The sequence below is a fragment of the Vombatus ursinus genome, unplaced genomic scaffold (assembly GCF_900497805.2).
Source record: "Vombatus ursinus unplaced genomic scaffold, bare-nosed wombat genome assembly UNPS02014773.1, whole genome shotgun sequence".
Lineage (NCBI taxonomy): Eukaryota > Metazoa > Chordata > Mammalia > Diprotodontia > Vombatidae > Vombatus > Vombatus ursinus.
The window spans coordinates 26,564,174-26,586,772 of NW_020954551.1; the positions used below are offsets into that span (position 1 = coordinate 26,564,174).

Here is a 22,599-nt window from a genome sequence, read left to right on the forward strand (position 1 = left end):
CAAGTTATACCCTTAGTCAAGTCAATAAGTACTTAAGTACTCCTTAAGTGCCCAGCATTACCCAAAGTCCTGGGAATATAAATACAAGCAGAATGACAATCCCTGCTCTCAAAGAGCTCACATTTGGTGGTGAAGACACTTATAATCCGCAATACATAAAATGTAGCTGAAAAAAGGGGAGAAGGTACCTGAATTTGGGGCATACAGTAAGGGCTTAATATTTCCTGATTAACTGAGTTGAAAGGTCAGCTGAGCATCTAAAGAAGTCCAACTCTTTCCTTCTCAATGTGTTACCTCCTGATAGTGAGGTAATTTATCATTAACATTAATGATAATATTAATAAATAACTATCATTTTATCGCTTTTGAAGGTTTGCAAAACGCTTTATAAATAGATTCTCTGGTGATCTTCACAACCCTGGGAAGTAGGTGTTATTATCATCTCCATTTTACAGTTGAGGAAGCTGGAGCAAATAGAGGTGAAGTGACTGGCTCAGGGGGTGGGGCTGGATTTGAATTTGGATTTTCCGAACTCCATAGCCTGCGCTAGAGCCGCCACTCCACGCACAGCCTCCCTCGGTTAAAGGCCAAGTCCCCGGAGACCGGCAGAAAGCCCCAAAGCCTGAGCCGCAGGACTAGCAGGACGAGCACGGGGATCGCGGCTGTCTCACCACATGAGGCCGACTCACCACGTGGGGCCGCCAAGGCTGTTGCCAGGGACGACGACGCCGCGGCTGCGTCCGCAGACGTCGACGTCCTGCTCCCGGAAGTGAGTCTGTCGGCGGGCTGCGGAGCCTGGCTGCTGACGTCCAGGTAAGCTGAGGGGACGCACGTGCTGTGGTTGAGTGGCCGCAGGCGCCACGGACGCCGGGTCCCACGCACCTGGGCCCAGACAGCTGGGAAAGCCGGCAGCCTGGGAGGAGCTGGGGAGACCCTGGAAGGCCGCTGGTCCTAGGGGCCGTTGCTCCCTCACGGGGTGGGGGGGAGGGGGGCGGGGAGGTCGGGAGCAGACATTGGCCAGGCCGGGGCTCTTGGCCCCTCGAGGGTAGCGGGAGGGGGGATGAGGTGGGGGAGCAGGGAGGTGATTTCTGAGGGGACTTTGGAGTAAACCCGACCCTGGACACTAGGGGTCCGCGAGGTGAAGCTGTAGCGGAACTTGCTTTGTGCGCATGCGCATCCGTCCAAGGAGTGCTGAGAGTTGATCCAAGCCGGCTGCCGTAGTTATTGATCATCGCTCCCTTCTCTGTTGTGCCGGTATCATGGGCGCATTCCCCATGCTGGAGACCTCTCCGTAGAGAGATTCGGGGTATATCTATGTGACCCTGGGCAGGTCATCTAATCTCTGCCTGCCTTGGTTTCCCCTTGTGTAAAGTGGGCACAATAATAACACCTACCTCCCAGGGTAGTTGGATCAATCAAACGAAGTGATATTTGTAAAGCACTATCTCCAAAAGCTAAGTGCTAGCCGACATTATTAGAGGGATCCATTCTGGGGATGGTCGTTCCCCTTCTGTTGTCAGTATTGTTTTTAGGGATGATAGGGAACCGGTCTGGTTTCCCTGGTATGGAGAACTTTCTCTGTTAATGCTCAGTGGTATCTGCTTTGCAGTTTATTGTCCACAGAAGGCATTGAGTGTATAGGTGACTAATTGTTCAGGGTTGCAGAGTCACTGCGTGTCCGAGGAAGGGCTTGCACTTAGGTCCCCCCGAGGCACTGCCTCAGTATCCATTAAGCCTCCCTGCCTCTTTAGGCATGGCTAAATGATCGTAGGATTATATATCTAGAGCTGGAAGAGACCGTAGAGGTCGTCTAATCCATCTTCCTCATGTTACAGAAACTGAGGCTGCAGAGGTTGTGACTCCACCGAGGTCACACAGGTAGGAAGTGTCAGAGCTAGTATTGGAACCTCTGCCCTCTGACTCCAGATCCAGTCTGGATCTACCTCACATGCTGCCGCCTCCACAAGAAAGTAATAAAGAAACAGGCAAGTCCCATTTCTCCCAACAGTCATGCTTGGTAAAAGAAACATGACTAAGCATTGAGAAACATTGCTTTCTGAGGAACTAACTTGGTTCTTTTGTGGCCACTTGCCCCTAGGGCCACAAGGGAATGTGTTTTTCTCTGGCACTGAAGAGGCTCAAAGTGGGAGATACAAAGTTCACGAAAGGAGGGGAAAGAAAGTCTTTAGAAAGGGGCAGGGTGAGTGGGTTTGTAATACAGAGGAGTGAACAAAGTAGAATGGGGAGAAAAATATCAGAAAAAGAAAAGCGGAACTTAAAAGATGATCTTGTTTGTAGCCCAGCACCTATAAATTAGCTTAGTCAAATTGTGAAAGTGGGCAATTAGTGAGAAAATGTGGAGCCCAGGAAATGAACATTTTTTTTGTTTTAAAATTATCAGTGCCCCAAATCTGTCGTTCAATCATTTTTCAGTTGTGTCCAATTCTTTGTGACCCAATTTAGGGTATTCTTGACAAAGATAATAGAGTGATTTGCCATTTTTTCCTCTAGCTCATTTTACAGATGAGGAAACCAAGGCAAAAAAGGTTAAGTGACTTGTCCAGGGTCACACAGCTAATAAGTATCTGGGGCCAGATTTGAACTCAGAGATGAGTCTTATTCCCAGCATTCTATCCACTGCCCTGCCCCAAATCTGGAAAGGATGATCAGTTTCTATTGGTAGAAGAAAAGCTTAATTTCTTTTCTCCATTTCCTTCATAGTTAAATAATTCAACAGTTGTGTACATCTGGGTAAAAACCTTGTGAATCTAACTCATCATTTGTTTAGTATCTCTTCATAGTTTTTCTCACTGAGTGTCATTGGCATTTCTTTTCTTTAGATGCTGAGGAATCTGTTCTTGGGGCATAGAACACTACTCTCTTGCAGTTGGAGTAGAATCTCCCTTTTGAAGAAGTATCTATTCACAATGAAAGTAGAGTCACCAGAATTTCAGTCCCTTTTTACAGAAGGACTAAAGAACCTGACAGGTAAAGAGATCAGGATTTCCCTTTTTAGGTTTGGTTCCTTTGAATTAAGGAACATGGAATTTAATGAAGATTTCTAGTGTCCTAGCCAACTTTTAATAATTTGATATGATCAAGGAAAATATAAAATCACAGATGACCCACTGGCATGAGTATAAATTGTCTGTGGAGCCAGCTTCCTTAGTGTGTTGGTCCAGTTTATGCCCATATGGATAGGATCGTTGTGGAGAATTATTTGGATTCCTGTGGGCAGATGAGGTTTGAGCTATGCCCTTGGCTGCCTTGGTAGCACACTGAAACTCACTGTTTCCTGAAGCATTTTGTTTCACTTCTGGATGACTTCATTTCTTAGGAAGTTTTTCCTTCTGGCCAAAATATGCCACATTCTACCTCCTTAGGATCATACATAGATTTGTAGGTGAAAGGACTTTGGAGGTCATATAGTCCAGCCCTTATTTTACAGATGAGGAAACTGGTCCAGAGAGAGTCTCAGTGTCTTATCTAAGGTTAAATATTAGTGTCAGAGCCATGATTCAAATAAAAAATCTGGCTCCAAATCCAGCATTTATTTACTATGCCACTTCAGTATATCACTGTTAGTTCTGCCCTCTGACACCAAGTAGTAAAAATCAAATCTCTTTTTCCTGGGACCACCTTTCAGATGCTTGAAGATAGTCTTCCCTTCCCTCACACCCTACTTGATTTTCTCCAGGCTGAATATCCCCATTTCCTGTACCTGATCTTGTATGGCATTATCTCAGTGCTTCTCACCATTGTGTATGCTCTACAGCACAGGCTTCAATACGGCCACTGCCCTCAGCTGCCCACTGCCTCCAGATCCATTCCATGTATTTGAACACGTGTGTTCTTGTACCCAGCCACAATCACATCATCCATTTAGCCCAAGACAGGACCACAATACCTAACTATCCATCTTGACTAGACAGGACCACAATAGCTTGCCAATCAGAAAACAGTACAACCAGAATGTTTGACTACCGAACCATAGAAGGGACCTCTTCCCCATTATCTAATCCTTTAACAGACCCCTCCTGCCTTTTTAATATTCATAATTTCTGTTGTGTAATTGCATCTGTACCCTGTAAAAATCCATTTTGCTTTCTCTGAAGCAGCTGGTTCTTCTTGGAACCTAGCTCACTTCTGAGGGGTGTCAGTTCTTAATAAATGCCTATACTTGGATTAGAGGTGGTCTGACTCCAAATTCTTTGAGATGGTGCTGCCACAACACACCATGAAACTGTAACACTTCTCTTCCTTCTCTATTTTTTCTCTTTTTTGAAGACAAAATGAAAAATAGCACCTACCCGTAAAGGACCTTGCACTCTAATAATTAGAGTTTCCTTACGTTCACATTGTCATTTTTATTTGAAATAAATCATGCATGACCAAATCAGATCTCTGAATGGGATATCTTGAGATCTAGGTCTACTTCTTTCTGCTGTAATTAACTTGATATGTAACCTTTAACATCACCTGCCTAGTTATTTTAGCCAGTTCAGCATGAGAAATTGGTTTTAGCATTTATAATTATCTTACTAATCCTGTGTATACATCGACTGACAAGGTCAGCTTACTTGTTTTTTTAATTCTAAAACATAAATTGAGTTTCTCAACTTATAAGGAAGGAGATTGTTTTTTATACTTGTAGAGAAAGCTGCTGCTTTTTTTTTTTAATAAAAGAAAAACCTAGTGGGTTATCATTTCACTCCCAGATGAATAGTTAAGTGTACTTGCTTAAATGACTTCCTCTAGACTTTTTAAAAAGTCATTAATGAACATGTTTCTGAATGGTTGTCCTTTACTCCTGAAATTTATAATAAGTAATATTTATGGAGGGATCCCTCAATATGGATTAATATTTAAAAGGAAAACATAGATAGGATAGTTAATGGCCCATTGCAACCTGTTTATGAAAAAATTGCCCCTCCTCCAAAAAAAAAAGGTTACATGACAACAGTAAAGTATTTTTAAACTTGGAAAATAATAAGAAATAATTTATTTAATTGAAAATATAATTGGTTTTTATCTGTGCTGCTTCCTGGTGCTTTTTTTATTACTAATAATAATATTCTTATTAATATATATTTGGAAACTTAAGACTTTTTATTTTTAAATTACTTTCCTCCATAACTTCATTATAACCCTGTTACTTAAGAGGAAAATAAATAAGTTTTGTTTTTGTTCCAGAGTTATTCAATAAAGAAAAATATGAATTAAGAATAGCAGGAGGAGCTGTGCGAGATTTATTAAATGGAACAAAACCGCAAGATGTGGACTTTGCTACCACTGCCACTCCAGTTCAAATGAAAGAGATGTTCCAGGCTGCTGGGATTCGTCTGATCAATAACAAAGGAGAAAAACATGGAACTATTACCGCCAGAGTGAGTGAAGATTTGGCTAGTTCTTTGTGATTGACAGCTGTGACATAATTCCTTTGTTTTCAAAACAGGAAAAACTTTGTACAAGAAATTCCTTCCCCTCCTCACCCCCCCTCCAGGTTTTCCTGACTGATAGAATTGAACAGTATTACCCACCTTTTGTCTTTTAAGTCTCAGAACCCTTGCATGATGGATGTTGTCTGTTCTTTGTTTGGACCAGTTTAGCCCCACTTGAGCTGGGCAGCTTCAGTTCAGTTGAACAGACATTTTATATTGAGCCTCATTGTCTCACAGTCTCTCCTGCCTCAGCCTGGGATTGTATTGCTCATTTGTAACATTACAATGAGAACTAATTTGTACCATTGTTTCATTTATAGTGTTTTCAGGGAAACAGTTAATGATATTTGGTTATGTTTGTATAGAAATTAGAGGGAGGAAATACTAACAGACTTTCAGTCATCGTTGGAAAATTTTTGGCTATAATGAATGTCCTGTAGAAGTAGGATGTGAAGGGCAGCTAGTTAGCACCATGGATAGAGCACTGGTCCTGGATTCAGGAAGACCTGAATTGAAATCTGGCCTCAGACACTTGACATTTACTAGCTGTGTGATGCTGGGCAAGTCACTTTACCCCATTGCCTTGGGGGGGAAAAAAAAAGAAGTAGGATGAGATTTTTTTTTTATTGCCTAGAATTGGGATTTTATGTTCAGCTTTGCACAAACTCCTGTGTAAGTCCCACTTTGGTGTCTCATTTTGGTGTGAAGGGCTTTTAGCAAGCTGGAAAGGCTTCAGGTACAAGCCTGGCAATCTCTGTCATCTGAGAACTAACCTAGGCACTTCACCAGTAAGTAAGTTGAGCACTTGGTAATAAATTTCTTCAGCCATAAAAATCTCAGAAAAAGGCCTCCAATACAGGAGGGGTTGTAGTCTGTGGAGGTGGAGACAGTACTCACACCCACAAAATCCTGTGAGTTCTTCAAGTATTGAAACAGCATTGCTGCCAGTGAATGGGCCATTTAGGAAATGCCCATCCATCTTGAAGTTGGACTTGATTAGTCTTTAAAATACTCTGCTAATTTGTAAGTATTTGGATGGATGAAGATATGTGTGATCCAGATTGAACCAGTGTTCTCTGCCCTTTGTATTTAATAAATTTGAATGGGATAAGATAAATGAATAGGTGCCATGGATTGCCTTCGAATTATAGTGATGGGCCCGAGGAGTTGTAAAATAAAATGATTAGTGAGTCCCAAGGGGAAGAGGTAGGTAGTAACTAGATGGGGCATCAGAGAAAGCTTCATGGGTAAGGAATCATGGGTGAGTTTCAGAGTCTTTATAAATCCATTCTGTGTCAGGTTCATTGTTTACATCAAAATAAGTAATACACTGTGTTTAATATGATGGTACATATATAGCCTTTATCAGACTGCATGCTGTCTTGGGGAGAGGGAAAAAATTTAGAACTCAGAATCTTAAAACAGTGAATGTTGAAAACTAAAAATAATTTTAAAAAAAGAAGTAATATATTATTTGATTGAGAGGGCAGGGGTTAGTTTTGTATTTTAAAATTTGTAATCTATGCAGGAGAGTTTGTTTATAAAGAAACTAGGCATGCATCAGATTCTCAGGGCTCCTAGATCTGACAACTAACAAGTACTTCTTAAAAGAGCCTACGCTGTCCCTGAAGCTGTACTGAGTAAGTACCAGGGATACATAAGCAAAAATATAAATAGCCCCTGCTCTCAAGGAGTTTACATTCTCTCAGGGGATAACATATACATAGATGAGATACACTAACACATACATATATATGTACATAAATTATATAAAATAAAAGGTAATTAAAGCAGTTAGGTGGCTTAGTGGATGGAACACTGGACCTTGTCAGGAAGACCTGAGTCTAAATCCAGCTTCAGACACTAGCTCTGTGACCGTGGGCAAGTCATTTAATCTCTCTTTGCCTTAATCTCTAAAAAGGAAATGGCAAACCACTCTTATCCTTGCCAAGAAAAACCCACGGGCTGTATTGGCATGCTAGGGTCTACAGGGTCACAGAATCAGACACGACTGAACGACAATTATTTGAAGAGGGAGGAAATAACAGTTGGGGAAATGAGGAAAACCTTATAGAGGGTGGCATTTGAGCTGAGCTTTGAAGGAAACTAGGGAGATTTTGAGAGGGGAAGATGAGGGAGTGCCTTCCAGACCTAGGGGACAGCCATGCAAAAGCATGAAGATAGCAGGTGGAAGGGTGTGTTGAGGAACACCAAGAAGGCCAATTGGACTAGAGACGACAAAGAGGAAGGTATAAGAAGGCTGTACGAATAAAGTTACCGCTTCATTTAAAAGCTGTTTGTTTTGTTTTGTATTTTTACATTCAGCTTTCTGTTTGTATTCATATTTGTTGCAGCTTCATGAAGAAAATTTTGAAATCACGACACTAAGGATTGATGTCATTACAGATGGAAGGCATGCAGAAGTGGAATTCACGACTGATTGGCAGAAAGACGCTGAGCGGAGAGATCTCACCATCAACTCCATGTTTTTAGGTAATTCGTGAGACTCAACAGATTGTAGCACAACTTTAAGTTAGGCAGTGTGCCTGCTATGTGCCAGGCACTGACAACAAAAATTCAAACATGTCTCTGCTCTCCAGGAGTTTCTAGTCTGTCAGGTGAGATAGCATGTACATAGATAAGTGGAGACAGAATACCCAAGGATCACAGTAAGAAAGCCTCTGATCTGGACTTCTAGCTTAGAATTAATCATTATGTCAGTAGTTATTAGTAATGCTGCTATAGGGACATAAACCGGGGTCTAGGAAGCTCCCTTTATCAGTGTGCTCCAGCACTGTCTCGATAATTCCCAGTCTTACAGGGTTGTCTGGGGGGACGCTGAGAAGTTAAGTTGCCCAAGGTTATTATTAGGCCAGTATGTGTCAGAGAGGTAGGGTCTGAAACCAGGTCGTAATGATTCAGATGGCTCTCTGGTCACTGTGCCCTAAGGCAACCGAGTCTCTTATTCTGTTGTAACTTTCTAAGTAAAGAAAAACATATAGAATAGGTCACTGAGAAGCTTAAGTTTCTTATTAGATAGAAACAATAAAGGTAGAAGTTTTTGTGTAGACATCTACCTTAGCAGGTACTTTGGAGCATATTTTTAAACTTTATTTTAAAGTTTAAGTGGGCCCCCTAGACTTGTGCCTTCAGCTTTGTCTGTAAAGGTAGAGCTAAACATTCAGTCCTAAGCATCACTTAAGTAAAATGAGCTTCACGGAGTAAAGTGTAGAGTAGATTGTGGACACAGCAGCTGGTGGTGCTGCTGCCCTTGAGTTCTCCTGCTTCCATTCTAAGGCACATAGTAGTGTTGTTCTGACAGTTATTTTGTAATAGGACATCTAGAGCAAGAAAGAAGCATAGATTTCATTCAGTCTGGTTTTTTTTGTTTGTTTGTTTTTAGGCAATTGGGGTTAAGTGACTTGCCCAGGGTCACACAGCTAGTAAGTGTCAAGTGTTTGGTGTGAGGCTGGATTTGAACTCGGGTACTCCTGACTTCAGGGCTGGTGCTCTATCCACTGCGCCACCTAGGTGCCCCTCAGTCTGTTTTAAAGATGAAAAAACTGAAGTCCACGAACCCTGGTTATTAGCCCATAGTTTTGCAAACTGTAGGGAGAACAGTTGGGCTTTGTTCCGGTATCCTTTGATAGCTCCCAGGGCCCTTGCTGCCACACCATGCCACCTTGAGCACTTTGATATGAAGCATTTTCTTCACAACAGTCCTGTGAGAATTAAAGTAATTATCAGGATTTACAGAGTAGAAATTTGTCTTTTGTTTTTATACCGTCGGCTGATGCTGTTATAACATTACAAAATAGAATGGTACCTAATAAAGATGAATCCTACAGAAGAAGTCTAACTAGGTCCAGGTAAGAACAGTAAGAGAGGAGAAACCACCTTGGAGAGAGACTGGGAATTCTCAGTCTAACAGTAAAAACAATAAAAGTCAGTAGCTCCAAAGAAGCCACTTTTCTTCCTGGCACTCAGGACATTCTCCTAATTACCACCTCTGAAAAAAGGAAAAAAAAAAATTAAAAGCAAATCAGCCCTTTTTTATAGATGAAGAAACTGAGACTCAGTCAAGTTAAATGACTTACTTGATATCATATGGCTAGGAAGTAACAAAGGTTGTACTGAAACTTAGATCTCTTTTTATTGATTTTGACATAGGTAAGGATAATTTTATTTTTCCTAGCTACTTTTCAACATTTCTACTAAGCTGCCGTCAGGTAGGCAGTTGTAATGCTTTACTAAGGCCTCATTACCCAATAACCTGAGTTCTCATTAAGTATAATTAACTTTAAAAATTAGTGTGATTTTCTGTGATATCCTTTTTAAAAAAATCAAATTCTGCATTAAGGTAGATGATAATAATCATAGCTAGTATTACTAATTACTGCATTTTAAGAAGTTGATGTACAGCAAGATTTAAAGAACTACACTTAGTCATAATTCTGCATATTTTTCACTTATTAATTTGTACCTTTTTGTAATTGTACCTTTTTGACTAGATTTGAGGGAAACGAATCAATTTGAATTTCTTAAAATTAATTCAAAACTTTATTAAAAGATAGCTTTTGGTTTAGGCATGTTTGTCTACTGAAGAAAGGGAGTCATTTTCTCCCTTACTTAACTCCATCTCTTTGCCCTTTGAAGTTAGAGCCTATCATAGTCATCATCTACGTTGAATGATTCCTTAATAACCATCATGCACAGGGTTAGATAGGAAACTTAAGTTTTGTAAGCTTAAAGCTGAACTCAAACTTAGCAGAATATTGTCTTGGAGTACATTGAACGCTCACATACATTAAACAGCTTAATACCATACATTAAGTGTTATGTGATTGTACATATATAACCTATATCAGACTACTTATTGTCTTAGGGAGGGATAGAATTTGGAACTCAAAACTTAAAAAAAGGTTAAAAATTGTTTTTATGTGCAATTGGGAAAATAAAATATTATTTTAAAAAATACACTAAACAACTTAAACTTGGAATACATTAAACAACTTAACCAGACTTTAAAACAGTAGCTTCATTACAGTGATACCAATGACTTTTCCATGGTACCATAGCATCACATAAGAGGTGATGTGTTACTCATCTTGTTCCTTCTATGGTAGGGGGCAAATGGTGTTATACTAACTAGTTCTTTCTTTTCTGGGTAAAAAGTCCCCGATCAAATTACTACTTTGAATTCATACAATTGTATGATGTAAGTCAATTAAATATTAGTGTGTCGTGTTGTTAAAAATCCTAAGAAAAATCTCTTATCACAATAGGTTTTGATGGTACCCTCTATGACTACTTTAATGGCTATGAAGATTTGAAAAATAAGAAAGTTAGATTTGTTGGAAACCCTAAAGAGAGAATTCAAGAGGATTATCTTCGAATTTTGAGATATTTCAGGTAAAATAAATGTGATTAAGTAGTTGTGTATTTGGTCAAATTACTATCTGAGCACTCTTCTAGGAATGTTTGCTTTATCTGTACACTAAGCTGATTGGATGGTTGTTGGTTGTTGGCCTTCATTCTTGAAGAGGACCAAAATGACATCACTGTGTTTGGAGCCAAGGCACAGTGTGTCTAACTGGCTGATCAGAACAATACGAGCTCAGAATCATCTACCACAGGTCGGGCACAAATAGTCCACAGAAACATTTGGAATGGAGATGCCCTAAATTTGTGCATCTCACATTTCTTTTGAGCTACTGCAATTTTGCTTCACTTAGAGAGCACGGCACCTTCTTTGATGTGGGTACGCCATGGTGGGCTGTCCTGTGCCAGTGTCTCCCATGTCACACAGTCGATTACAGAGTTCTACAGAGAGACCTTTAGAGTGTTTTTGTATTGCTTCTTCTGACCTCCATATGAGCACTTGCCTTGTGTAAGTTCTTCATAAAATAGTCTTTTAGGCAAACGTACTTTGGGGATTTGAACAATGTGGCCAGCCCATCAGAATTTCACTCTCTGAAGTAGGCATTGAATGCTTGGCAGGTTAGCTAGAGAAAGGACCTCACTGTCTGGTATCTTATCCTGCCAGGTGATCTTCAGAATCTTCCTAAGACAATTCAAATGGAAGCAGTTCAGTTTTTTTGCCATGGCACTGGTATATTGTCCAGGTTTCGTAGGCATACAACAGAAGCCAGCACAGCAGCTCTGTAGACCTTCAGTTTGGTAGGCAGCCTAATACTCTTCTCTCCCATATGTTCCTTTGGAGCCTCCCAAACACTGAGCTAGCTCTGGCAATGTGTGCATCAACCTCATCATCTATGTGTATATCCCTGGAAAGTATACTGCCAAGGTGAGTGAACTTATTCACAGCATTCAAAATTTCCCCATTTGTTGTAACCAGTGATTCCATGTATAGATGGTCTGGTGCTGGCTGTTGGAGAGCCTGTGTTTTCTTCAAGTTAATTGTTAGGCCAAAATTAACATATGCATCAGAGAATCGATCCAAACTTTGTTGCATCTTAGCTTTAGAGGCTGCATTGACAACACAATCATCTGTGAATAAAGAAATCACGTACCACCTCTCCCTCCATTTTAGGCTTGGCTTATAGCCTTTTCAAGTTAAATAATTTACCATCACTGTGGCAGCTGACCTTGATGCCATGTTTGTCCTCATTGAAGGCCCTCCTTAATAGACTGATCCATCAGCTGAAAGATGGTCATCTGCCTGAGAGCCAGTGTGGTTTCAGAAAGGGCTGAGGAACAGTCAATATGGTGTTTGCTGCCTGATAGCTCCAGGAGGAATGCCAAGAGTAGAACAGAGGTCTGTACACAAACATTCGATGATGTGACCAAGGTCCTTGATAACTGTCAGTTGTGAGGGCTTGTGGAAAATTGTCAAATTTGGTTGCCTGAGAAGTACTGAGGATTATACGTCAATTTCATGCTGGCATGCTTGTCTGGGTTCTGGAAAACGGACATTGCTCTCATGCTCTTGCCATGGCACTGGTATGTTGTCCAGATTTCATAGACATGCAACAGAGACCAGCACAACATTAAAAAGGTGATATTTTCAGCGATGTTGTCAGATGCTACAAGGAAGACAACTTAGAGACCGTGGCAGTGAAAACTTGCAAATATGATTGCTCCCCTGCCACAGCTGAGTAATCATAGGAAGCGGAAGATAGACAGAGATCTTGATTTTTAAAAGGGGAGAAGAAGATATGTCTTGGAAATTATGGCAATTTCAGTGCCATAAGGCCCTACTAGACTTACCTCTTTCCTACTTGAACAGGTGTTCAGCTGTTCCTCAACTAAAGTTTTCTACCATTGTGTCATCAGGGCATGGAGAAAACCTGGGATTCTCAAGAGGAGTGTAAATTTTGCTGGATGCTATGGAACTGAAAAGCTTCAAGTGCTAGTGTCCTAGTGATGGTATACTGTCAAAGGACCCACCGAGTTAAGTTCATAGAGGCCCATTAGCTAGGATTAGCTAGGTTGGCCACAAGCTGCTGAACCTGAAAGGCTCAAATCTCTCAACTACCACATAACTAAATTCTAGAGGGGGCTGTGATCTTTTTTGGTAGACAGAAGGCCCATACTCACACAATTCCTTGAAAGATTGATGTGATCTAGACTGGTAAATGATGTGAGAGCTATAAATGGTCTCTACAGATTTGACAAAATCTCTCATGATAGCCTTTTTGAATAAGGTAGGAAAATGTGGTATAGTGGAAAGAGCCCTGGATTCAGTCAGGATGTGGATTCGAAGGCTGGCATTGACTTACTGCCCTATGTGACTTTGGGAAATTCACTGAAGAGTCTCTGCTTCATTTTTTCATTGAAGTTGGACTAAATGATCTCTAAAGTTCTTTACAACTCTAAATCTATGATCCTTTCAACCTCTGGTTAGAGAATAATGTACTTACATGAGGAACGAAAGCCAAAGGATATTGAGACTGTGTTGATGTGGAGGTGATGTCTTGAGTTAAGTGCCACAGCTCAACCCTTCTGTGCTCTATTTTTTTGTCAGGGACTTGGCTGAATGCCTAGATGGCATGCTTATCACATTTGCAGGTGATGGGAAGTGAGCAATTAAGCAATAACCTGTTAGAGCCAAAAAAAAATCTGAATAAAATGATGAGGTGAATATGATAAGATGAAACTATTCAGGTATAATTGCAAATTTGTGCACCTCACTTCAAAAATAAACATTGACCAAGACAAATATAGGAGAGCAGCGTTGTAGCTAGGTAGACATTCGTGTAGAAAAGACATAGGAATTTTAGTTGGATGCTTTTTTGATATGAGTCATCACTGTGATGTGGTTGCTTTTTAAAAAGGCCAATGTAATCTTAGAGTGCAGCATAATATCTAGGAAAGAAAAAAACTGGGGATGATTCTACTGTGCTCTCTTGGTTAGACCACAGTTGGAGTATCATGTCCAAGTCTAGGCCCCACATTTTGAGAGGGCCAATGTCGAGTTGGAGTATGGCAAGGAAGATGAAAGAACCTTGACATAATCTCTTGGGAGCTAGAGATGAAGGGCATAAGATGTGGATGCAGGCTAAAGAAGAAAAGGCTTGAAAAATTACTATGGAATTTTGAAGAAGGATTTTGGTTTTTAAGATAGCAGGACTAGGGCAAGTATTTGGAAATTTAGGGAAGTTTGATTTTAGTTAATAAACTGTTTAAAAAAAAATATTGTTACTTTCTGCCATACAGAGTTTTATGTCCCTGGAGGTATTCAGTTAAAAGCAGAATGATCAGTTGGGGAAAGATTTCTATGTTAAGAAGTAATTGAACTGAATGAGCTAAGATGTTTCTTCAGATCTCAAGTTTGATGTTGATTCAATTAATTGTTCTACCTACTTGCATTATCAAACTTTTATTTTTGTTTGGTTGAGAAATGTTTCCAATCTACTGTGTGATGGTATTAGCCTTACCAGCAAAAATTGAAGAAAAGAAATATGTCCTGAAAAATTTCAAGTAAATACTCTTGTATGCCTACTTTTGTGAATGGGCCCAAAGCCTCATGCTTTGTTTCCCCTTTGTAGTGTAAACCTGTGACATTTTCCAAATTATTATTATTCTCTGGCCCTCATCCTTCTCATTCATCTCTAAATTAAATGGAGAGCAGCATTTCAGGACAAAATATGCTACATTTGCAACAGAATACTTGAATGGAACTGCACCAGAAAGGCCTGTGGAGGGCTGCTGTGGAAAATGAACATTGGATGAAACTGCTTGAACTGTCAAAAAACATGGAAGCTTAACATACATTTTGTGGGGTCACACAGCCTTCTGAGAGGTGGAAACCTTTCGCCAAAGGGCACATAGTGTAAGGAACCAGTCATGGACTGTTGTGAAGTTCATCAAACAAGGAAAAATTCTTACAGAAAATTTAGGTCACACCTTGGAAAATAAAACTGAACCTAAAACCCCAGTCATGACAGCTGTGGGTTGAAAAGGAGCACATGAAAAAATTGAGTTGAACAGCTTATTTTTGGTGTGCTTTGGCCCAGACTTTGATATCCCACCAGTAATTTGTTCTTGGATGATAATATTTGTGGAAGCATTGTACACAAATTATTTTTGAGGCAACAAATGGAAAATTTTCTTAGGGACATAGACATCTGAAAAACTCTAATAAAAACAAAGATCTGAGTAAGAAATGTGTAGTGCATCTCTTGCACTCTCTTGAACGAGAATGGAGAACTATGTGGAAGTTAAATGCTGCATACGCTATCAGATGGGTTTGACCAATGTTTGGTTAGTTTTACTGACCTTTTATCTTTTTTTCTGAGGCTAGCTTGCAGGGTTGGTGTTCAGAGTATTATAGTTGAAGGTGAATGTAATGTAAGAACAAAAGGCATCTCTAAAAATAAGATTAGTTTTTAAAACTTCATTTAGATTTCTTGGGGCTGGGGTGGAGCGGGTAAAGAAAACATAGTAGATCAATTCAGAGGATTGCCTATACTTTTCTCAAAACTGAACTGCTCTCCTTTGGACTTTGATTGAACTTTAATTTTTCATTTGGAGGTACTCATGAGCATTCTTTTGGAACCAAACTCAGAGATAATGGGTCCAGTTGTTCAGATTGCCAATTAAGTCTTGTCTTTAATCACAGTTATATACCAGTGTGCTGCTTATCAGATGCTAGCATTTTCCTTCTTTTGTATCTGCATTAATTGGATCTGAGATTGACAGCTTCTGAAATGTTAAATGCTTTGAGCTCTTTAGACTGTAACTAGTTCAAGTATCCTTTATATTATGGATCATTTAAATGAGTCGGTAATATATCCTTTGTCATTTAAAGTTAATCATAGCTCAAGTTGTAAGAGAAAGCAAAAACATTATAGACTGAGGCAGACTGCTTGGATTTTAGTCAGAATTGACTACCTTCATCACAAACATTAAGATGGCTAGAGACTGGCATTTTGAAAGATTTTGAGTATTCCAAAATGTGATTGTGAGAGAATCCAAATAGCATCTTTGATTTGCTACAGCACATTGAATTTCTGTCTTAGCTGCTGATGGCATCTGAATTTCATTTTGTGGACTTTCACAAAGTGTTCTTTTCAAGTTTATGAATCATCCACATGAAGTATCTGTTGAAAAACTGGATTTGATAGTCATGCCAGGCATCTCAATCAGCTGTTTGGAATGAGAAATAATGTGTTTTCAAGGAATTATCTATCTGGGTGCAAAGATACATCAAGCTGAATGAATTCTTCTTTAATATGCCTTGTTCAACAGTGTGCAGAACTGGCAAAACTTTAAATGATCTCATAAATCCCAGCACAAAAAATTTTACCAACTTGGAAATAACTTCCTTTCATTTACAGTATTATTCAGAATCTAGGCTTGGTCTTTCAATGTTTGACCCTATTTACATGTATGAGCAGGGTTCCCTCTATTTGAATCACATCAAAAGGCAGTTTGCATTTGAAAGTTGTGGAAAACAGCTTGAATTTATGCATGTAGCTAAATTTAACTAGTTATAATGTCAAACTTCAAAGAAATATGCAAAAAGATTACATAATAAAAATCTCATCAAAGGTTTATTTTTTTGAATAAAGTCTGTTACCACAGGCTTCCTTTTATTAATGTGCCAGTTAGCTATAATACTAAGTTGTGCGTTTTTATTTTAACAGATGGGTTATTTTACTTGTTTAACCACTTGTTTCGAATCTAAATTTAGTTTGGTTCTGGTTTGAAAAGGTTGCTTACCAGTGTTCTAGATCAGAGGTATCAAACACATGGCCCACAACAACACTCACCAATGTGGCCTGAACCAAAGTAAAATAATTGGGAAATATTTAACAAAATAAAAGTACCAAAAAACCCCATAGATAATGTTAATATGTGGTTTTCTAAGTCAGTCTGTGGCCAGCAGGGGTCCTTATGTTTGGTTTACTAACCACCCCGTCTATTCAAGTTTGACATCTCCAGAGGAAATCTTATAGGCAAAAATAATCTTAGTGTTTGTGTCCCATGGTGGACTGAGACTCCTTGTTTACCTCTCTCTCTCTTTCTTTTTTTTTTTTTCAATTGCTACTTGAGTTTATTTCATCCTTAGGACATTATTTCTGCTCTCACTTCCTGTTCCTCCCTTTGCAGCCTTAACCATATAATCCGTTCAGTTCCTTGAACTTTTTTCATTTATTTTTTTTCCTGAACTGAATAAATTAATAAGACAAGTATTTTCATATACATTGTAGAACAGAAGAACCTTATATGTGAAGCTGCAAACCTCTATTTTTTGAGTAGTGATTGCTTTTCAAATACATAATAAACTTACCATATCACTTTCAAAGCTGTCCTGCTTGTTTGTGATTCCTTCTGAAACTTCTTGTTTTCCATTCTTTTAAATCTTTTAGTTTAAAAATGTTAGAGCTAGGAGAACGTTTCTTAGATTAAAAAAATAAATTTCATGATTATAATTTTTTACAATTTAATATTGAGTCCCAATTTTCTATCCATTTGGATTTACTCTTAAGTCATGAGATTGTACGTGAAATATGACTAATAACTTGATTATTCATAGTGATGGAAGAGAGCAGTGATGTGATTGAACGTTAGAAACCAATTATTTTAAAAACCATTTATGTTTGAGGTTCATTAATGCATTGTTGATTGAGCTGTGAACTGGTCTAGCCTTTCTGCAAAGTAATTTGAACTATGCCCAGAAAGCTATTAAACTGAGCTTACCCTTTGACCCAGTGACATCAATATAGGTCTATACACCAAAGAGATCAGAGAGAGGAGAAAGATCCATATGTACAAAACTGTTTTGTTGTAGCAAAAAAAATTGGGAAATGAGGTGATGCCCATCAGTTGGGGAAAGCTGAACAAATTATGGTGTGAAGATGATGGCATAAGAAAAATAGGAAGGGGATGGTTTTAGAGAAACCTGGAAAGACTTAGATGAACTGATGCAAAATGAACAGAACCAGGAGAACAATTTATACAATAATAACAATATCGTAAAATCAAATAACATTGAAAGACTTTAAAACTCTGATCAGCGCAATGACCAGCCACTGTTTCAGAAGAATCAGGAAGCATGCTACTCACCTCAAGATAGAGAGATGGTGAAGAGAGTGCAGATTGAGGGATGTGTTTTTGTATTTTTGGACATGACTAGTGTGGGAATTTGTTTTGCTTAAATCTACATGTTTGTAATGGGTTTCGTATTTCTTGTTTTCTCATAGGAAGGATGGTAGGTGGGAGGGAGAGGATTCAGAGCTAAAAATAAAATTGAATTAAATTATTTTACATTGGGCTTTGTAAGGTGTCTTATCCTTCTGTTTAAAAACCAGTGTGTCTGATCTCAAGAACGTCAAACCAAATTATGAAGCCATGCTGATTTGTTATTTAATTTTTCCATCCTAGTACCCTACTTCCAACTTCTTGCCCAATTTTTTTTTTCCTGAGAATAGGCTGCATGAATTCACAGTGATTCAAAAGAGTAGTTTAAACCAGGTATCTACTTGAGGATGTAACCAAAGCGTATGCATTTGAGTAGACACATTTTATTACTATGGATACTGAGGTTTTCTTTGCCGCCACTTAATTCAACATAAAAGTAATAGTGTCAGTACACATTTAAAAATACAATTCATTATGCATGTGGTTTGTGGTAACCTTGACTACATGTGGGAACTTTGTTTTGTAGGTTTTATGGAAGAATAGCAGATAGATCTGGTTCTCATGATTCAAAGACTTTGGAAGCAATTAAAGAAAATGCAAAAGGTTTGGCTGGAATTTCTGGAGAGAGGATTTGGGTGGAACTGAAAAAAATTCTTGTTGGTAACCATGCAAATCATTTGGTTCATCTTATGTATGATCTTGATGTGGCTCATTACATTGGTGAGTACTGTTTGTGAATTACATGATCCTTTTGTGTTTTGTAACTTAAATTAAAAATCTAAGGAAAAGTCATGTCTGACTCAGTTCATTAGAGGCAATGTGCTGTAGCAGAAAGAGTATTGGATTTGAAGTTAGGAGAGACCTGTATTTAATAAATACCCTGTCTCTGACACTTGCTCTCCATATGTGCATAAATAAGTCACAACCATTCTGAACCTCTGTTTCCTCATCTGTAAAATGCGAATAATATCTATAGAATCCTGTGGGGTTGTTGTGAACAACAAATGAAATAATTTAATTTGTCAAGTGCTTTACAAACCATGAAGTTGTATAAATGTCTGTTGTAATAATTATTAGATCTCTAGGTCATGTCAAACCTAAATCCTGTGATTCTGAGGATTGATTATTCTGGAAGAAATAGACACTTGAGTAAAATGGAGTAATTGAAATTAGATTTTCAAATAGGCCTCCAAGAACATTCCATACCAAGAATATTTATTGAAAGAAAAAAGTCATGAAAAAATTGTGGGAGGGGAACAGTTTGTCAAGATAGGAAAAGAAATCGAGACAGGAAACAATGGGTTAGGGATCCGTTGGGTACTTAGTAGATGTGAACTGTTAGAATTGATCCCACCGTTTCTGTAATATGGGGCAGGAAGAGAGCACAGTGATCTAGATCTGGCGCTAAGTTTTTGTGATGGGAATTAAACTGCAGAAGATCTCATGAGGCTACAGAAATGAGGGTAAGGGTATCAGGTGAGCTTTCATGTGGGCAAATGGTAATGTATGTAGAGGAAAATAATGAACATGGGTAAGTAATGGATTCTGCTATCCTTTTTGACCCAAGGAAGATATGTAGAAGTCATTATGGGCTATTTCTAAAAGATGTCAGCACATTCTCCTGCAGCCAGAAAATTAACATGTTAGGTGTCATCAGTAAGGTTATTGGAAATAAAGTACAGAATATTGTGGCATCCTTGCATAAAACTTCTGTTGTTTTCTTTCTGCATCACTGTATTCATTTAAAGGAGATGTACCTCAAGAAAGTGGTAGGCATCTTCCCGATGTGAGCATCTGAAATCAGGGGAATCGAATGAAGGAAAGTCTCCAGTCAGACTGAAAAATTAGGACTTTCGGTTTGGAAAGATGCAGGCTTGAGGTGCTACATTAGAATATGGCCAGAGTGAATTCATGTTAAGCATATCCTAGTAGACTGTGGATTTAGTGACGCTCGTAGAAGTTTGAAAAACATACATTTCAGAAAGATGGGTGCAAGTCATACTATTATACACACTCTTTTGTGTAATTTCTATGTGGTGTGCACTTGGGGAATAGACAGAACAAAAGACATGCTTCAAAAAACAGTTTAGACAATTAACTGGTAACAGACCTAATGGACTGTCACGTGACTTGCCAGTTTGGACGTTCCCACTGTCAGTAAAGATCACAAGCCATCCGTGCCTGTCCATTCTGTGGACCATGTCTTCTCATGAAGGCAAAACCAGGCTCCATGACGCCTTCCTCATTTTCTCCTGACCTTTTGAGGATTCAAGTGGGGCACTCAGGCTGTCTGCCCAGAATTCCTTGACCTCACCATGTGACTATCCTGTTTACTTGGCGACATCCTCATCTGTCCGATGTTGCAGCCTACTCACACCCCCTCTAGGCCTCTCCATTGCCCTCTATTTGAAAATTCTTTTTCAGGTCTTCAGTGATTACTCTTTAAGGTCTCAAAATAACACTGACAGAATATTACTATTAAGAAATGGGCCTTTGTTTCTGGGAGTACTTTGGTGTAATTGAAGGAGCTTTGCAATTTCTTGAAAGCAGTTCAGGCTGCCTTTTTTTCTGTAATTCTTTCTCCAGTACATTACGAATTTTTATGGAAAATTGGAATATTTAGGCTGTATCCCCTAACTTTTTTTAGATTATCATAACAGAAAGGATAATACTCTCCCCTCCTTTTCTTGGTGCCACTGTTAGAGAGAATCCTTTACCATGCAGACTGTCTGACCTGGCACAGCATTTCTGTAGAGGAAATTATTTTATCTTTTTGCAACCTTTTTTTAGTATAATACTTTGACAAGGAAATAAATGTTTTTGTTCATTTAATCTATGTCTTTAAAACACAATTGTTTTCCCCCCTACAGGTTTACCTGCTGCTGGGAGTTTAGAGGAATTTAACAAAGTCAGCAAAAATGTTGAAACTCTTTCTCCTAAGCCAATGACTCTTTTGGCCTCATTATTGAAAGTACAGGATGATGTTAAAAACCTTGATTTGAGATTGAAGATTGCAAAAGAAGAAAAAAATCTTGGCTTGTTTATAGTGAAATATAGGAAGGATTTAACTAAAGCTGTTGATAGTTCAGAACCACTGAAACCATATCAAGATTTTGTTTTAGATGTAAGTATGTGATACTGATGTGGTTGGTTGTCTTAGTGAGAACTCTTCTTGAAATCCAGGTTTTATTGCCACTTAGGGTTTTCTAAAAAGTGACTAAGATTAAACTTGGGGCCCTCTTTTCTTACTGGCTTTATTTACTTCAGACACAATTTGTCAAAGCAATGATGATCAGCATACAATAAAACCCCAGAAATGGGGGTAGTGGAGAGGGCTGGATTCTGAGTCCACCATTGAACTGGGAGCCCTATAGCAAATGGCTTGAGCTCACTGGGCTGGAGTTTTCTCATCTGTAAAGAGTGGAGATTGGACTGCTCTTGTTTAATCCATCTTCAACATCTGTGACTGCAGAAACAGATGTTTTGTGAATGTGAGGGTGAGCCTAGCAATCTCAGTGTCACAGATTTAGAGCTAGAAGGAGCCTTGAAGATCATCTAATTTGGCCTCTTCATTTCACCAGTAAGGAAGTCAAGGTCTCAAAGAGGGGAAGTTTCCCAGGTGTTGTCAGTGGCAGAGCCAGGATTCAAACCCAGGTCCTGAGTCCAAATCCAGTACATTTGCCCATAGCACTGTGTCCTCCTTATTTGTCCCATTAGTCAGAAGATTCTCACATCCAGCAAATACTTGCAGTGTAATGGGAAAATGCTTGGTTGACAGTCAGAAGACCCAAATTTCAATTCCACCCTGGTCATTATCTAGCTTTATACCTCAGATACATCATCTAACCTTCCTGCTCCTTGGTTTCTTCATCTGTAAATAGGAGGAGTGGAAGTTGGATTAGGTGGTATTTTCCAGTGCTGGAATTATATGATTCATTCAGTGAATGCGCTTAGTAAAATGTACTTATTTTGCTCTATGTGTAAATTAATTTTCTTTGTTTTGGATTTAGTCTAGGGAACCTGATATACTTACTCGGATTTGTGAACTGCTCAAATACCAAGGAGAGGTGGGTCTTCTCAATGAAATGCAACAGTGGTCTATCCCTCCTTTTCCTGTCAGCGGCCATGATGTAAGAAAAGTTGGTATTTCTTCTGGAAAAGAAATTGGGTTAATATTACAGCAGTTGCGAGAACAGTGGAAGAAGAGTGGCTACCAGATGGACAAGGAGGAACTTCTAAGTTCCATAAAGAAGGCCTGAAAATGATTGGAGGGCTCTACCTGGATAATCTCTAAGGTCCTTTCAGGCTTGCCATCGCAAGAAACCTTTGACATGAAATGAATGGGGCTAAGAAGCAACACTCTTGATAAAAAGCCATTAGAAGAAAAGCCCATTTGGGGGACTTATGAAAACTTTGAAGTTTTTATATTTTAAGTTTGATGCACAAATCTCAAACTTACTTAATGGGACTGTTCCAGTCATTGAACAGAAGTGCCTAGACCACCATTTGTTTCACATTTTAATGGTAAATACAAACTTATTAACATAGA

At 39.0% G+C, this 22,599-nt stretch overlaps 1 protein-coding gene across 2 annotated transcripts; it reads left to right on the top strand.

Moving 5' to 3' along the window:
- Nucleotides 1-759: 759 nt before the first annotated feature.
- On the top strand, nt 760-22,599 carry TRNT1 (tRNA nucleotidyl transferase 1). Of its 2 annotated transcripts, none has more exons than XM_027864130.1 (8): nt 760-813; nt 2,841-2,988; nt 5,194-5,387; nt 7,796-7,934; nt 10,727-10,853; nt 18,577-18,770; nt 20,921-21,174; nt 22,061-22,599. In XM_027864130.1, the coding sequence occupies exons 2-8, from the start codon at nt 2,841-2,843 to the stop codon at nt 22,307-22,309; spliced, it is 1,305 nt and encodes a 434-aa protein (XP_027719931.1). In that variant the 5' UTR covers nt 760-813; the 3' UTR covers nt 22,310-22,599. The 2 variants fall into 2 exon arrangements, with proteins under 2 accessions (XP_027719931.1, XP_027719932.1); XM_027864131.1 differs by lacking the exon at nt 760-813 and adding an exon at nt 1,847-1,985.

Excerpts from the sequence above, each read along its gene's own strand:
- TRNT1 (XM_027864130.1), top strand. The coding sequence starts at position 2,841 with ATGCTGAGGAATCTGTTCTTGGGGCATAGAACACTACTCTCTTGCAGT. Across the intron at positions 2,989-5,193 it reads AGGACTAAAGAACCTGACAG|AGTTATTCAATAAAGAAAAA; the intron begins GTAAAGAGATCA and ends TTTTTGTTCCAG. Across the intron at positions 10,854-18,576 it reads CGAATTTTGAGATATTTCAG|GTTTTATGGAAGAATAGCAG; the intron begins GTAAAATAAATG and ends TTTGTTTTGTAG.